Here is a 17,974-nt window from a genome sequence, read left to right as displayed (position 1 = left end):
CCCAGGCCCCCTTCCCCCACAGGATGTCAGGAGCACCAGTAGTTGGAGGCTTCTGGCCTAGACTCAGTGACTGGCTGGACCCTGTGCTCAGGGGCCTCCTCCAGGGCTGGCTCTCACCAGAGTTCCTTCCCCTGTGGGGACAACCTGCAAGAGATTAGGCTTTAATCCTTTGGTGTTTGCTGAGCCGGTTTGTACAATCTGATAACCAACTTGCCACAGGCCAGAAAACAGTCTAAGTTTTTACTTTTTTCCCCAAATAGAGGGAGGCCAGGTCCAAATTAATATTAGAATTCAGAAAAGCCTTAGAGCTTTCAAGTGGAGGGAAAAATCACCTGGCTGAGGACAGTGTTCAGAAATAACAGGGTTAACCCTCCAGTCACATCCCAGAATAAAGGTGAGGGTTGGTGTATCCCCGCCCTGTCGCTTCTCCATGGCGTCTTTGTCTCGTATTTATGTGGACCACCACCTCAGAACAATGTACTCCTCCAGCGAGCAAAGCCTGCCCTCTTTCTCTCAGCATCTAGGCCCCCTTGGCCTGATGGGCCCTTCTTCCTCTGGTTAAGTGTGGGGAAGAGTTACACCAAAGGCTCCATGGTCCCCAAAGGTTCTCATCCCTCAGAACTCTTGATGTTATCTCCACAAGAGGCTACACGTTGGGGTTGAAATCACGCCAGTATGGTGAAAGCATCTGTCAAATGCGTACATTTAAAATCCATGACAGGTTTAAAAACAGCTGTGTTGGAATATAATCTGTATGTCTTAAAGGTCACCTTTTCCCAGTGAAGGTGGCTCAGTGGGTTCTTGCATTTTGTGGAGTTGTGCGGTCATCACCACAATCTAATTTTAAAACATTTTCATTACTTCAACTAGAAACCTTGAACTCATTGAGAGTCACTCTTCATTCCTCCAAAGGCAACTAATAATCTACCTTCTGTTTGTATAAATGTGCCTATTCTGGACAAATTGTGATTGTATAATACATGATCTTTTGTGACTGACTCCTTTCACTTAACCATGTTTTTGAGATCCATTCATGTTGTAGCATGTGTCAGTACTTCTTCCCTTTTATTGTATGGCAATTTTTTTATAGTGTATTCATTCACTAGAATAATAATTCTTTTAAAAGGACAAACTGCTGGTAGCTGCAACAATGCAGATAAATATAAACATGATAGACTTTATATTGACCCTAAGAAGCTAGACACAAGTGTATGCTGAATGGTTCCATGTACGTGAAGTTCAAGAACAGACAGAACTAATCAGTGGTGATGGAAGTCAGAAAAGCGATTACCCCTGGATGAGGATGGGGTGGTTGTTGATTGAGAAGCGTAACAGGGGTACTTCCTGGAACCTTGAAATATAATTTTGTATCTTGATGTGGGTGGTGGCTACACAGGTATACACTGAAGTGAACGTTCTTGAGCTGTACATTTAATACAAGAACATTCCTATAAGTCATGTTTAAATTTTTATTTAAAAGTGTATGCAATTTTACGATTTTTACAAGCTTCTTTTAAAAAGATAAAGACCTGCAAAAAAAGAGAATACATTATAAGTGCTGGACGGATTATCACAAAGTGAGCCTATCTTACAGCTCCCACTCAGATCAAGAAATAGAACGTTATGGGCACCACAGACGCCCCCTATGGACTCTCCTAATCACCACTTTCTCCTCTCCGAACATTTAAATCATGGTTTTGACTGGGTTTTTTGTTTTTCTGTTTTTTTTTTTTTAAGCTAAATGTGAATGGAACCACACGGTGTTCATTCTTTTGTCAGGATTTTGGTTCGCCAGTGTCTCTGTGAGGTTCATCCATGTGGCACGGAGCAGTAATTTGCTCACTGTTGTTGTCTTATCATAACCTGTTTTATGAGTATACCTCAAACTCTTTATTCATTCTGCTGTTGATGGATATTGGGGTTGTAAATGCCAGTATGGGGCACTTACAAAGTTTACCTTCAGGATACGCACATGTGCATACCTAAATGTGAAATTGCTCTGTCATAGGGTAGCCACCAGCTTTACAGGCCAGTTTTTGAAAACTTGTTTCAGCATTTCTTTATATAGTAGGACCCCCCCCCCTTTCAAAAAAAGAAAGTGGTCTAAACAGTACCTACTTCCAAGAGGCTGGGGTGCCCCCCAAAACAGTTGACTCCTCCCCTTGCCTGCCTCCTTCACAAAACCACAAGCTCCTTGAGGGCAGAAACAGTGTCTTGCTCATCACTATAGCCCCAGCCTGCAATGCTCAGAACGCAGGAATTCTTAAATAAATATTTGATTGAATAAGTGAGAGAATGTAAGATCCATCCAGCCATCTAATTCCTGAGTGAAGTTGAGAAACACATTAAATTTTGAAAACTCATCTATTTTTTATCTTTGCTTTCAGATATCAAATGGATCCACTATAAAAGTCTTTAAGAAGATAGCAAATTTTACTTCAGGTAACCAACGTAATGTTAACCTTTTGTTCTCAGTCTATAAAGTATTGTTTTTTGCCTCTCAGATGTACTGTCACAAAGATGAGACTGAGTTGTTGCTAAGTAATTCTCTGATTGGAGGAAAGCCATTTTGATCTGTTTCTGGTCCTAAGAATGCATGCTCTGCAAAGGGGGACAGGAAACTGTGAACAGTGGTTGCCGTGACTGCCCGGCACTGAGGAAGCTGGTATCATTAACCACCCCTAAAGATGGGGCAGAATCTTAGCCATTGCAGCTCTTTCCCGACTCCTCAGTAGGATGGGGGCTGACAGAGGGGATCCCCCTGGAAAACTGAGGGAAGCTTGCAGATTAGCACACAGCCCTGCAAGCTCTGAACAAACAAGATAATTCACTTAGTCCAAAGCTCCTACTGATGGACCAAGGACAGGGAGCTTTGTGGGCAAAGTTAATCGGCCAGTCTCTAAACTCTCTTCTATGTCCCTGATAGCCTAGGGGCAGGAAAACACTGTAACAGTGCCTTGAGAAAATCCTGAGGTCTATGCCAGGCTTCTCTCTAGAGAAATTTTATCCAGGCCAAGACAGTCAGTCCTCCTCGGCCCTCAGAAAGGTTCTGGGCCTCACCAACAGGGCCTGTTCACACATGCACAGCTGGAGGTGGGGCTTCCCTATTCCTGGATTCAGTGATAGGAGCAGCCTGATAGGACCCAACACCTGGGGAGTGCAAACGAGGAATTCAGGGCTCCCAACGAAATGGATAGGATGACTGGGAGGGTTGGAGGACACCCCTTGGTAGGTTGCAGGACATCCCCACCTCCCAAGCCCCCATCTACTCCCAAGTCAAGCTATATTGAGAGAAGCCATCTTGCAGTGGGCGGCTGTCCTTCTGGTCTAGGGTGGGGGGTTGGTGTCTTTATGCTGTAATAAGTGGAGGAGCTGTGTATTTTAGGCTTCAAAGACTATAGTCTTTTGAGAGCTTGTTATTTAGAGATCTTGCATTTGGATCACTTCATGGGCCTTAAAGGTGGTCAGCGCCTCTGCTTCCTCCCGGTCCAGTCTCTCCTTACTCTCCAAAGCCCTTGCCCCTCTGTCCTTTCATCACCCACTCTGAACATCCCAGCCAGTCCCCTGGTGAACCCAGCTGCTCCCCTTTCCTGAACCTCAGGCTGGGCCACCCCGTGGGAGAGGCCTGCAACAGCACAGCTAAGTCGTTGTAAATTCCCATGTGGATCCAGACCCTCAATGTACCCTGTTCCCCTTTGTGCTTCTCCAGACAGCTGACTGTTCTCCGTGATCCCACGTTCTCTCCTCTGATCCCCACAGGCTTCCCTGTCAGCAGATGACTTCACTCAGTACCTCACAGAGAAAAGAGATCAGAATGCCTTCAGTAGCCAGCGCCAGCCCACCCTGCCTCCCTCCCTGCGTCTGCCAGTCCCTCCTCCTGGCTCCCCAGACATGCCAGGGCTGCCCTTCCTCCCAGCCACATCCCTTTTCCCACCTGGGCTTTGCATCCCTGCTACTATAGTTTTCCATCAGCATTTTAAGGTGTTCTAGTCTCTCTCGTCTTCAAAACAAAACCCAACTGCCTTGCTTCCTCCTCTCCCTGCATTTGCCACTTCCTTTTCAGCCACATTTCTTCTCAGACTGTCCGCTTTGTGCTGCTCCATCACTCACTCTGTGACCTCCGCCTTGCTGCCCTTCTCTCCGATCCTACAAGAGGTCACCTTCCTTTCCACCTCAGGGCATTTGCACCCACCCTCCTCCCCATTTGGTCCTGCTCGCTATCCGTTCATTTAGGTCCAGCTCCAACATCCCTCCTCAGAGAACCTCACTGATTAGGGCTGTGCTAACTGTGTGATTAGGAGGAGTCTCTCAGTGGCTAGGCCATGAATTCCTTTAGGTGAGAGCTAGGTCTTACTCATTGTTGTCTGCCTAGTAGCCCCTGGCACACAGTAGGTGCTCCATCTCTATTTGTTAAATGAATGAGAATTGAACCTCTCTACCCCACCCCCAAGTGATGGTTCAGCCTCTGCTGCAGCACTTCCAGGGACAACTCCAGTCCCTGGCCCATCCTATCTTCACACTGTTCCTAAGGCCTTAAGATGCAGCGGGGTGAGGCGGGGGGCGGGGCGCGGAATGTCCCTATGAAAAGCTCCGGTGGGAGGGCTCAAGGAACCTATTCTGTTTATAACACAAGTGGGGCATCTTATGGGAAGGCCAGTTAGCCCATGGTTGTTTTCTCTAATGCCCTGTTTCTTTCCTTCTTTCCGTGGCGTTCAGATGTGGAATACACAGAAGATCACTGCCACTTGGTGAGTCCAGGCTTGCTTGTGCTCCCGCTGAATCGGATGCCTTCTGCAGCGCAGCGCGTCTCCTTGGGTAACGCTGCTTCTGCTCTGTCTTCTCTTTAGATTTTACCAGATTCGGAAGCATTCCAAGATGTGCAGGGAAAGAGACATCGAGGGAAGCACAAGTTCAAAGTAAAAGAAATGTATCTGACAAAGCTGCTGTCGACCAAGGTACACTTACCATTCTGGGAGCGCTTTACGGCTACCTTGGGGGTGTATGATGTGTTTGACTTAATTTCCACTGAAGTGTGAAAATGTTACAAATCCCTTGTGCCTTCTAGCAAAGCAAAATGAAAGTTTAAATTGTAAACACTTCCTACCCCCTTCTTCTTCTTCCTCACAAACTGCAAAGATAAAGCACTTTACAAATTTCTACCATAGCATCTTCAGTCAGGGATTTAATGTTGTTCCCAAGCCCTTTACCCACCACTGCACTGTTATTTTTTAGGTTGACAGCATAATTATTCCTTTTTATTTACTTGTTACTATAGATGAACAATAAAACTCCCTCTTTAAATTGCAAATAAAATGAAGAGGGGGTGGTCATTTTAAAATTAAGACTTCTGTTCACATATAAAAGTGTCAGATGTTTTAAAAGCCAGTGGAATAGGAATACCAAATTGGGAGCAAATTTTCCTTTATCTAGTTTTTAGTGGGATTAAACAGAAGTCTGTAGTGATCCTTTTTTTCCTGAAATGACTAGCAATAAAAGTGCTATTATCTACACCTGGCCCTAGTCTTCTGCTGGGCATGAATCTTCAGATTATAGCAGAGTGTCAGCTTGGAGCTTAAACAAATCTACTAGATTTGTTTGGTGGGTAGAGGACAGCCAGAATCTCTTGGCTTTTCTCATCTGTCCCACAGAACTCTATTTGTTTTTTATAAAACAGTCAGATGCTCTGGAAAGTACACAATAAAAACCCTATGATGGAAATACATGCAACCGGAAAAATTCTGGGAACCAAGCAACATCATTTGAGTTTTTCCAGGCTGAACATAACTAATAAAAGCCAAACATCCGGGGCTTCTTGGTTTATGTATACAGCCCTGTAACTGACATTTCAACTGCTAGCAGTTTCAAAGACAGCCTCCCTGTTGCCTAAATAATGTCGTTATCAGCAAGAAGCTTATGCACCCACTCTAAACCTGGGCATGGATTTTCAGGACCTGTGTCTTAAACACTGAGTGCTGGCCTCATTTGACAGCTGTACATACTTGCTCTTCAGCTTGTTTTTCTGTTTTGTTCATCGTTATCGCTGAACTTGGATTTCACTTTTCATCATGTTTTAAAAAACCACTATCCTATTTTCTCTTTAATCTTCCAAGTCTGATGTGTTCTGTCTTTCAGGTGGCAATTCACTCTGTACTTGAAAAACTTTTTAGAAGCATCTGGAGTTTACCCAACAGCAGAGCCCCGTTTGCTATAAAATACTTTTTTGACTTTTTGGATGCCCAGGCTGAAAACAAAAAAATCACAGATCCTGACGTTGTACATATTTGGAAAACAAACAGGTGGGAACAACAATAGGTGATTACCGACTTTAAGAATCTGGGACAGAATCTTAACTAAAAGAAGGGCATGGATAGTTACAGAAGGATTATCCCTATATTTGAACTTTTTGGCTTGGCAAGCTATTGTGTCAAAGCAGTTTCTTACCGGTAGGTACTGTTTTTTAAATAAAAACGATTCCTGTGCTGAGAATCCTATTCTTTAGGGCAAAGTAAACAACCTCTATTATTTTTACTATCTTAAACAAGTTTAGCTTGACCAGTAAATGATGAGAAATTAATATTTTGTGGTTTTATCATACACTTTTCCGTTAGAGAAGAGTCTTAAATTTGTCCCTCAGAGGATTCATCACTTAACAATTTCCAAGCTGTCTATTGTATAAGTTTCTGTTTTTATTTGGTCAAATGCCATGCTGCTGCTACTGCTGCTAAGTCGCTTCAGTTGTGTCCAACTCTGTGCGACCCCATAGATGGCAGCCCACCAGGCTCCTCTGTCCCTGGGATTCTCCAGGCAAGAACACTGGAGTGGGTTGCCATTTCCTTCTCCAATGCATCAAAGTGAAAAGTGAAAGTGAAGTCGCTCAGTCGTGTCCGACTCTTTGCGACCCCATGGACTGCAGCCTACCAGGCTCCTCCGTCCATGGAATTTTCCAGGCAAGAGTGCTGGAGTGGGGTGCCATTGCCTTCTCCGAGCTGAGGCAAGGTATCCAAATTAAAATTTCTCCTCACTAAAGAAACATAGCTCATTACCTCTCATTCAAATACTTTGTGCATGAGCTGAATGAGACTCAGTTATTATGCAACAGAACTTCTCAGTGCAAGCTCAAGCCGTTCTAAGCATTGAGGTTAGCCAGACCGTTTTAGATAAGTATTAAAAGCTCCAGGCCTACCTTAACTGTCTACTGTGGCTCCTCCCGCTTTGTTCTAGCCTTGGCTTCCTAGGCCCTGCCACTCCCATATCAAGCTTGGGCCCTGCAGGCTACCATCTCACTGGGAAGACTGTAGCGTGTGAACAAGGACAGTAGTCAGGACAGCAGAGCTGCTGAAAGGCCCAGTAGCCCTTCTGACAGTTAGCTAGGCTAGAGGACTCTGAGTGACTCCCAAGATCATATCCAAATATTTGAGTACCAACTATGTATCAGGTACTGTTAGGCGTTGAAGGTAAAGAGACAGAAATTCATGTTCTCACAGAGCTTGCATTTTAATAGGTAAATTGTATATTAGAAGGCAATATTAATGCAGAGAATGAGGCAAAAAATAGACTCACAGGACAGCGTGGTCAGAGGCCTGGTGGAGATATTTGAGTCAGGTCTTAAAAAGAGGCATACACCCTGAGACTGTCTGGGGCAAGACAGTTTCAGGGGCGGATGAAGTCCTGAGGCACAAGCTTGCCCGGTGCGTGTGATGAGAAGCGAGGAGGCCGGTGGAGCTGGGGTGAGTAAGGTGAAGCGCAGTAGATGAGTGCCAGGCCTAGACCATGCAGGGCTTTCTGCAGAGGGATGGAGAGCTACAGTGGAGAGGCGAGGACCTGATTCTGTGTTAAGAGGACTGCTGGCCCTTGTGGCAGAATTTACTGTTGGGAGCTGGCGGGTGATAATCCTGGTGAGAGATGATGGTGGCTTAGGCCACGGTGAGGACTTAGAGGGGGTAAGAAGAGGTCTGATGAGCTGTTCTCACTGGTAACCATTATCTAATTGACAAATTTGTGGAGAAAATTCTTGTTTTGTCAGTGGCCAGTTTCAGACTTCTCCAGGCCTCCCTTTCAGGAACGCTGACAGTTTAACCCTTTCTTGTTCTGAGTGATGCTGCCATCTGTTGCTTGGTATGTTTGGCAAGGCAGACTTGCATACTTCAGTAGCAAGGACAAAGACACCCATTCACAAACTGTGATAAACACAGCATCTGCCTCACATGAAAGGCTGTACTTGAAACGAGGTATCTCTCTCTCTCGGAACAGCCTTCCTCTTCGCTTCTGGGTAAACATCCTGAAGAACCCTCAGTTTGTCTTTGACATTAAGAAGACACCACACATAGATGGCTGTCTGTCAGTGATCGCTCAGGCATTCATGGACGCGTTTTCCCTCACAGAGCAGCAACTTGGGAAGGTAAGGCCCAGCTTTAGGATTTCCTGTACGTGTTTGTGTGAGTCTGAAGCACTTTGTCTTCCTTGTAAACATTCAAGTAACACACGACATCAGCCCAAAAGACAAAGTAAATGATGGTCACTGAACACCTGCTTTTCTATAAAATTGCTCATTTATTTCTATTTTTAATCTAGTTTAAGTGAAAACCTTTAGCTTTTGTTTCCTAGAAAAATCTTATGTAGATACTAATATAGATGCTATTAAACTATGAACCCAAAGTATGTAATTATTGAAATTTGCCTATGTTAATTCCATCTGAATATACCTAAAAGCATCTATTTGATTATAACAAATTTCTTATGGGGAAGTAAATCTTGCCTGAGGTTTCAAATACCTCTATTTTGTCATTTTATAATTGAATCAATATGGTTTGTCCTATGGTGTTTTGCTGAGCAAAAACTCTATAAGGCAAGAAAAGATAAAAGTACAGAGGAAACTGTGAAAGAGATGTTTTGGTCTTAACCCAAGTAGTCCATAATAAACTGAGCAATATCTGTACCTAATGGGTTTAGAAATCTTTTCATGCTGAGCAGTGGGTCTTTGGTGGAAGGATGTTCAGAGTGCCTGGGATGAAGTGTGATGGACACGTCATAGGCGCCTGAGACTCCTAGTCTAAATCCAGACTCACTATCGCCAGTATTTCTAGAAACCAAACTTGTTTTTTGACTTTTATTTTCCCAGCACTGCCTAGATAGAGTCTCTCGAGGTAAAATCCTTGTCATTATCGTCCCCTTCTCCTTCCTCCCACCTGTGTCTCTAGTTGGTTACTACTCACTTCCATCCCTCCCCTGCCAACTGCTGTCCTGGCTCCTACGGGGCCTTTCACTGTGTCTCAGCCTATCTTTCTAAAACAAAACTCTGATACTGTCAGATTCCTGCTTGAACATTGTAAATATTTCCCATTACCTCCCAGACAGAATCTTGAGTGCCACAGGGCCCTTCCGCACTGGGCTTCAAGTCTCTCTTCTGGCCTCCTCATTTTTTCCCCAGTCCATCTACCCACCTTTTCATGCTACAGCTTTTAGTTTTCGCAGACTTAACCACGAGCTTGTTTTCACATCACTTTGCTCGTCCCTTTCCTGTTACCTCTGTCTAGTAAAACCCTACTCATTCATTCAACAAATGTGATTTCCTAATGTGTACCAGAAAATGTATAAGACTCAGATTTAGTCTAAATATACCTATTCTGTCAATGTTCCCTTGATGCATCTCCCATGTGCTAATTTTGACCGGTACAGTTCTCCCTAGCGTGCAATACACTGAAACACACTTAGTTATCCATACTAAAAATGGCTGTTTATTGATTACTATGTTCTTGGCATAATTCAGTTCTCACAAGAACCACACAGTTAACCATTACCCTCATTTTCTGGATGAGGAATTGATGATGAGAGGTTACAAGTCTTAAGGTCGTACATCTAAGTCCTTTTCTTTGTGCTACACTGCTGCTAATTACTGATCTTAGACTGTAAGCTTCTTAAGGGCAGGTGCTGACTGGTTTTCATTCAGTGCCTACCCACAGTGCCTGGCTAAATAAAACTTTGCATGAATGATCACAAGGGCTGTAGGTTCTACTTAAAGTTGTAAACTTGACAGGTGAAAAAATATCTCAGTCCAGGCCTCCTTCAAGCCATCAATACATTTAAAAATGTACTGGGGCACTGACCCTACCATTAACTCACCTATCTTCCGAGTAGTGATACAATAAAAATTCATATTTCAGGACAAGAAAAATGTAAGCAGAATTTTCACCTGTTTGGGCCTCCTCCCTCCCCTCTAGTATGCACCTACGTTATGCATTTATCAGCCCTCTCCAATGGCAGAAGTACCCGCTGAACTGTAAAGACCCATTTTTCTTCTGGCACTAGCTGTGTAACTCCTTAGAAGATAATATTCCTCTCTCAATCCTGTAAGGGGTCACAATGACCCACACACTGTATATGTACATACTACTTTGGTGAACTTTATATACAATGCTTTATATACAATAAAAACTTTACATACAATACTTTATACACAATAAAAACATAGTATTTCCCTTAAAGATAGCGACTGGTCAGATGACCTGGGGAGATACTGGGTGCACATAAAGGAAGCTCTTAGCTTAAATACTTTATTAATGTTAATTAATTATTAATGTTCCTACATTATTTGTATTTTGTACATTACCAAATAGATGACTGAACCTCCAGTAAAAATGGTGACTAGATGATTTAAAACAATTTGACCAAATATCAATTATTGGAATAGTGTAATTCTAGATGTGGGTAGAAGCAACAGGAAGGAACCATTTCCTGGACCATGAGAGTCTAGTAAGACAGGCCGTCCAGAGGCTTTTGGCTGCTGTTAATAGGGCCTACGTCGTTCAGTAACAGCACAGTGAGTGGCCTATCAATGCAATCCTCGTCTGACCTGAGAATGAGCATTCCTGCTCACGAAATGCCTCCCCAACATTGGTGAAAATTAAGTCTGAAACGGAGGGGATTGCAAAATAATGTTGCCCATTACCTGTTATGACACACCCTGAAAGGAATTCAGGCCAAAGATCAGGATGAGGCAGTTTGCACTCGGGGAAAATTGACTAGCCTTTGGTTAGTTATTTTTCTGAAGAAAATTTCATGAACTCAGTTTCTTGAATCTTCCCATACTTAGAAATGCACTAAAATCATTAAGATATCTGTTCCTCACAAATAGTGTGTGATTGCACAGCCCCCTTCCCCTAAATCACATGTATGCAGGCCCCACCCCCCTTACCTCTTGAGAACAGTCCTCAGAGCTTTCTGAGAGGCTGTCTCCTAGGTCATAATCCTCAGGCTGGTTGAATAAATTTTTCCGTCTCTTTTCTAGACTGGCTATGATTTTTCTTTGACATGTTAATTCTGTCAAAATTATAACTTAAAAAAAAAAAATCTTCCCTTACATTTTAACATCAGTTAAAATTACATAAAAACATTCAAACTACCAGGGAATTTTTCCAAAATCAAGACATCAGAGCCACCAATACTAATGACCATGCTCTTTCTTGAGAACACTGAAAGATTTTTATAATCTAATAAAATAGGGAAAAGCAGAAAAATCTGCCATTGCCAATTACTTACCACGTTCATGGTTATATAAAGGGCTCAATCAGACCTACAATCAAACCTTTTATAAGTGCCAAAATTCACTGGTGGGTGAGGATGAGAGCAAATGCTTTAATTCAGGCTTTTTACAACTATTAGTTACGAACTATGATTGAAATAAGTTCCATTGTTACAGTAACTCAAAATCATGCAAAAATAATAATTTTAGTCCTTTTATGAGAGGAAGGCAGAATATATTAGCATTTAATCTGCCTGAAAATAACAGTGACTCACCAGAACTATCTGGATAGCAGTCAGTCATTCAGTCAATAACATTTATGAAGGCCTGCTGCATGAAGATGACTTGTTACCAGGAGATAAGATTAGTAATAGTGGTGGAGGTTCAGCTACATTGGTACTGCTATCATTTCCTGATGGTTTTTTAAACTCTTGGTGGTTGCTGCTTTTTTTCAGGAAGCACCAACTAATAAACTTCTCTATGCCAAGGATATCCCAACCTACAAAGAGGAAGTAAAGTCTTATTACAAAGCAATCAGGGATTTGCCTCCATTGTCATCTTCAGAGATGGAAGAATTCTTAACTCAGGAATCTAAGGTATTGTTAGAAAGTAGAAATAAGATTATATTTGGGTACTTAAGCCATTTCAGAATCTCTCAACAAGGCTTTCTTTCTTTAAGAAACATGAAAATGAATTTAATGAAGAAGTGGCCTTGACAGAAATCTACAAATACATCATAAAATATTTTGATGAGGTAAGATTTTAAATAACATTTTTAAAAAAACAGATATGAATCAGCCACCAGAATTTGGTTATAAAGCGTCCTGTAGGTCTCAGGATGGCTCTGGCATCCCACATGGCCAGAAAGGGAAGCCAGGAAGGCTGTCTGAGATGCGGATCCTGGCACCAAGCCAGACCCTGCGTGTGGCTGCCCACCTTTGGACCAGCCATTTGATTTAATGGGGCCTATTGACACAGTTAACTTTGATGAGTAAGTAGTGGTCCTAATAAAAGGGGCCTGCTTATGCTTGATTGTAATCTGCTAAAATGAAGGCTAAGCTTGTTAAATCGCCTAGATTCTGTATTCAGTAGTTAAAAGTACGACATATTTCTAACTTAAGCAACTATTTCAATAAACCATTCTCCTTTATGATTAATTCTCCTTAATCTGGATTTTTTTCTTTGGGAATTCACACAGACACAGTCATCAGATGCGCTGTTTCCAAATAAATGTTAATTCCCCCTTCCCTGATTCCCCCCACTCAGTCATGCTGGGACAGGCTATCCATGTCAATGGTGAGAATAGCTCACCAATTCCATTTGCTACTTGAAGATCAAGTGAAGCACTAAGGTAGGGTAGAGGCAATGAGTTCCTTAAACATGATAAGCATCCCTCTTTCCAGGGGTCAGGGGTTAGAAGGGACGCACTGGGAGGGGAGGGAAGGGGAGGGCAAGGGAGGTAGACATCTCTGACCAGGATGCCCCCTGCCTGCTGCATTAAGAAGAAATACTTGCCTGCATGTTGGCTGCCCAGGAATGCTTGCTGTGCTTGGAATGGCTGTGACATAATGCATAAAACAGGGCCTTGGAATTCTGGCCCCATATTTGTAAGCAAGTAATTCGGTATTTCTTTCGAGTTTCTATTTTAAGCTGAAGTGTTGTTGATCCTGTGATAATGACTTAGCAAAACAACTTGCAAAGTGAGTATGTAAATGATCGGAGAAAATCTTGGCATCTGTTTCATACAGATTTACCACTCACAGCATCAGGAATGCAAAAAAAAAATAGAATTGTAATGCTAAAACCACAATATCTAAAATAACTGTTCTAATTGTCAACAGATTCTAAATAAACTAGAAAGAGAACGAGGGCTGGAAGAAGCTCAGAAACAACTCTTGCATGTAAAAGTCTTATTTGAGGAAAAGAAGAAATGCAAGTGGATGTAAGCACTCTGGGGACTGGCTTAATCTGGTAAAGTTCTTCAGATGACTTGGGAGCAAAATGGCTGCTTGAGCTACTCTGTGTTGTGAGTTTAAGTTTGCACATAGGTTCCACTTTGAGCACTGTCTTTTTTAAGAGACCAAGGCACACGCACAGCTTTTAGAAAGCCTATCAACCACTGTGCCTGTGTGTGTACTGTGGGAACCCTTCTGTAAATAGAGCTGAAGTGGTTGTTTCAAACAGCCTCCTTGTTTACAGAGAATACAGGGCCAGTAAGCAAGGGTCAGTATTGTTTAACTACACTCTCCACTTAAGCACAATGATATAAGTGGTTTTGTTTGAAAACTACAGCTATGTAGCACTTGTAACTACACTGCACCTCTGCAGACAAGGGACATTGCTAATGATCAAAACAAACTGTGAAATGAGTCATCTGGAAACAAGGTTGGGTGTGCGGGCACCCTCGGGGATCTGCAGCATTGAGACTTTTCCCCAGTAGTTCCTGGAAAAGCTGACCGCAGAATTTGGTAGTGTGTACATTTAGCATTTGTGAGTGTGTGTGTGTGTGTGTGTGTGTTTTTAAACCAAAAACTAACGGTGTTGCAACATTGTTGAAAGGGCTCGTGTTTTTCAGTGGTCACCGACTGTACTCCATCAAACTCACCTCCATTTCACTAGAGAGCTCTAAAGCAAGGAGAGGGAGTAGGCTTCGTGACAGCATCTTACCCAAACACTTTAAAGTACCTATCTTTTCTTCATTTTATTTTTCCATATTAAATGTATTCAATAGTAGATGTGTAGGCTATTGTAAAAAAAAAAAAAAATCGCTTGTATCGAAGAACTTCAATCAGAACTGTCTATGGAAGAGTAACTCCGTCCCCTAATCCTACACTTCTATACTACTATCTCCTTGCTTTAGACTTCTGGTGAACCCTGTGGTTATAAATACTTGTGTGTGATTTTAAAAAATACATTTTACATTTCATGAAATTGCTGTCACACTGGAGTATTATATATGAATATATATATATTTGAGGCCCATGGCCTGAAAAATATTAGTATACAACTTGGTATCTTAGTCTTACTATGTACTTTTTGAAAGTATTCCTCACAAGAGAGAGAGTTAAGAATACCTGTTTTATTCATGCCTTTTTTAAAAAAGAATTCCCTACCTAGTTATACTGTAGTCTTTTTATTGCTGATTTTTTACTCCTGAATTCTTGCTGCTCATGACCAATTCTAATACCACTGTGTTTCCCTTCTCTTAAACCAGAAGTAAAAAGTTTAACTGGCAACTCTTAAACTTTCTTTGCAGCACCTTTACCCTTGGTGCTCCAAATCCCAGACTGAGGAAAGGAAAATTTTCAAATAAAACATTGGTCATACATTCCTTAAAATCACTTACCAACAACAATCTATGAGATAGCAGGATTTAAAAGTACATTTGTCTTAAATGAATGCAGTTCTTTTTGCTTCTCACTATCTGGTAAAGAGTGAGCGATGACACCTCAACAAACTGATCAGAGAAGATAAGCATTTATTGCTCTATAGGGACCTTCCCAATCCTGTCACTTCTGGCCACTGTCTTTCCAATGGACACACCTCAAAAATCCTACCACAGAGGTTCTTTATAACAAAGGTCTCGTCCCCATCTAAGGCTGCTGCAGTCTTGATGTGAAGGCATTCATAGGAGAACAGCAGGAGAGTTGAGACCCAAGGGTAGGAGAGTTGCCCAAAAGACTTCCCCTCTTTAGGGTACAGAAATGCTAAGAAATCTCGAAGGATCAGCTACAGCTTTATCTCAGTATTTAGTAAATGCTACATGAGGGTGTCCCTGTCCGGCTCTCTGGCACATGAATCCTGTGTGGAGACTTCCCTCCTTTTCCAGGGACTGTGCTGCTGGGGACTTTGGGCAAGTCACTTCCCTCTTTGTGCCTCAATTTCTGTATAATATTTCTAGCCTACCTCACTGAGGTGGTGAAGAGTCACTAATGTGTGTAGCGTGTCTGTCAATCCTCCAGTGAAAAGCACTGTCTAGATCACATTTTGGATCACGTTAGCCAAACGCAGTACATGGCCAAATTAGATGTGTGCTGGAGACAATCAGTCACTGGGTCTATATTAAACAGCAGCCAGAGAAACAAATGGCAAACAATTTCTATTTTCAAGTTTCTTTGCATATTTTTTTGGTGCAAAACCATTTATAAACTTTTCTTTTTTCTAACACTAGTGTCTACAGCAGCATTTAAAAACTAATTCTGTTACTTTTTTCTGTATTAGGGATTTAAAGTCTATTTCTTATTGTATACCTGATTGAAGCAGTTCTTGGAGATGAATGTTTTAAATGTCTATATCCAAAAATAAACATTTTGATGTAAATATGGACTGTTTTTGTCTTTTTCTTCCTTCAAATTTTCAATAGATTTTTTTCATTCTAAGTGGCTCCACGGAAATTATTTCTCAAGAACAAAGTGTCACTGTATATGCTTTGTAAATTAGCAGCTGTATTATATAGTAAGTAAATCTAGTTTCTTCTAAATGATGTTAAGGCTATGCAATCTTACTCCTGGCCTCCACTGTCGTCTTGGAATTTTGAATGTGATGACGTCTAGATAATGAACATTCTACTTGGTCCAGCAGACTTTTTAGCTTTGCCTTGTTGACATGAAGTTATTCCAGCAGAATGCCTTTAAAAGATGTTACATAAAAAAGCAAATGATGGCATACTTAGGGACACAGAGAAATAAAACATTTATAACAATTTGGTTAGATCCAAAACAGGAGACAAAGTTAAACACCAACATTATTTCTAAAGGGATCCCACTGGGTTCAAGTTTTACAATAAATGGCCCTTGTTTTATTATATAGCCACAGGATTTAATTATTTGTACTTTGTTATCTTCTATTAATTCTAACTCAACGAAGCCAAAATTAGATCTTCTACACTGTATGGTTAAAACAAAATTAAATACAAAATAATATAAAAATATTTATTAAGCTTTTAATAAATTATGTGCACACAACTCTGAGAAAAGGTAGTGTTGGAAGGAATGATGCTAAAGCTGAAACTCCAGTACTTTGGCCACCTCATGTGAAGAGTTGACTCATTGGAAAAGACTCTGATGCCGGGAGGGATTAGGGGCAGGAGGAAAAGGGGACGACAGAGGATGAGATGGCTGGATGGCATCACCGACTTGATGGACGTGAGTTTGAGTGAACTCCGGGAGTTGGTGATGGACAGGGAGGCCTGGCGTGCTGCGATTCATGGGGTCGCAAAGAGTCGGACATGACTGAGCGACTGAACTGAACTGAGTAATATATATAGATATCTTAAGTTTTATGCTGACTTTAAATAACTTTCACATATAGTAAACCAGAAAACATTTCTGACCATGTGATTGGTAAGCACCTCAAAGAAGAAGAGGAGGGAATTCAACATAGTTCTATTTAGGCAAAATGCCACACACCCCCCCTTAAAAAAACTCAACAAAGCAAAATTAATAATTGAAAAACTTGATTCCCTATTTAGTTCCTTCTTCTTTGTTCATTTATTTTACATTCTCAAAGGGTTGTCAATAATATTCTAAATATCTCTGAAGCTGTCTTAGGGCTTCACTTATCATTACTACAACCTTAAAATCCTGACATTCATGCAACACAGCATGGAGATAGTACCTTTTCTTGAGGCACAGTCAAGTGATTTGGCAAACAGTAATAAAGTATCTAAATGCCACATACATTAAAGCTTCAAGCTTTACTGAGTCACTGATTTCATCCCTTTTGATCTGCCTTTTCTCCAAGCAAATCATTCCCCAGGAGATCCAAGTTCCTCTAGTTGTTTCCTTTGTGTTGTTTCAAGTTCTTCTAGTCTTTTGCGAAGTAGAGAGAGTTCCCTTTGATGCTGTTCCTCCTTAAAAGCACAGAAAAAGGAAAAACAGAAAAAGCATTGCAAGAAAGGCTGTTAGAAAAACTGGTGGAAAAATAACTGTTAGGTAGTGGCCTCAGTGTCTCTTTTATTCAGGTCTGCAACATCTGGCAAGAAAAGAATGACCATTTTAGCAGTCTAAGAACCCCAGCATGGTCTAGACTACCAACTAGTCCTCCCTTTTCTCCTGCCTCAGGCTGTATAGCCTTTAGCCAATACCCAAAGTCTGTTCTTCTCTAGGTTTAAAGTTCACCGCAGAATAAATTAGATAACAGTAATGCAAGTCCCAGGTGTACTTATGTGGCAACTTTCTAACAAGACGAGTTTAACAGAAGTTTATTATATAAGCAAAGCACTTCATCAGAAGTACAATTCAGTGACGTACAACATTAAAAATCTTCCTTGCTTACAACATTACAAAATGTCATCGCTTATTAACAGTTCATCTTCTGAAAATCATCTGATCAATTTGGTTCCCTCAACATCTCAGGGATTTGATAAAGTAAAACTAACTCAAGTTTTGGAAACAGAAAGATTTAGGTATGAAACTCAGCTCTCAGTTATGACCTTGAGCAAGTCACTTCACCTCT

The 17,974-nt window shown here is 41.5% G+C and overlaps 2 protein-coding genes across 6 annotated transcripts in view; one reads left to right on the top strand and one right to left on the bottom strand.

The window, feature by feature from the left end:
* Positions 1-17,974, top strand: part of PLXNC1 (plexin C1) — a 156,128-nt gene that overhangs the window by 137,770 nt on the left and 384 nt on the right. The window contains exons 24-31 of one of the 3 annotated variants that reach the window (XM_070370909.1): positions 2,388-2,442; positions 4,717-4,748; positions 4,848-4,955; positions 6,133-6,296; positions 8,251-8,398; positions 11,974-12,114; positions 12,198-12,272; positions 13,360-13,460. In XM_070370909.1, coding sequence (XP_070227010.1) covers positions 2,388-2,442; positions 4,717-4,748; positions 4,848-4,955; positions 6,133-6,296; positions 8,251-8,398; positions 11,974-12,114; positions 12,198-12,272; positions 13,360-13,460 — 824 coding nt within the window. Of the gene's footprint in view, positions 1-2,387; positions 2,443-4,716; positions 4,749-4,847; positions 4,956-6,132; positions 6,297-8,250; positions 8,399-11,973; positions 12,115-12,197; positions 12,273-13,359; positions 13,512-17,974 lie in introns of those variants that run through there. The other 2 variants (XM_070370912.1, XM_070370910.1) reach the window with 2 other exon arrangements.
* The window catches only part of CEP83 (centrosomal protein 83), a 140,237-nt gene continuing 138,245 nt past the window's right edge, over positions 15,983-17,974 (bottom strand). For 2 of the 3 annotated variants that reach the window (XM_070370914.1, XM_070370913.1), the window contains one exon: positions 15,983-17,369. In XM_070370914.1, coding sequence (XP_070227015.1) covers positions 17,265-17,369 — 105 coding nt within the window. In that variant the 3' untranslated portion in view covers positions 15,983-17,264. The remainder of the gene's footprint in view (positions 17,370-17,974) is intronic. The other variant, XM_070370915.1, reaches the window with a different exon arrangement.

Source organism: Bos mutus, chromosome 5 (assembly GCF_027580195.1).
Source record: "Bos mutus isolate GX-2022 chromosome 5, NWIPB_WYAK_1.1, whole genome shotgun sequence".
Lineage (NCBI taxonomy): Eukaryota > Metazoa > Chordata > Mammalia > Artiodactyla > Bovidae > Bos > Bos mutus.
The sequence above is the reverse complement of the archived record's forward strand: the minus strand, read 5'-3'. Positions and strand labels throughout refer to the sequence as shown.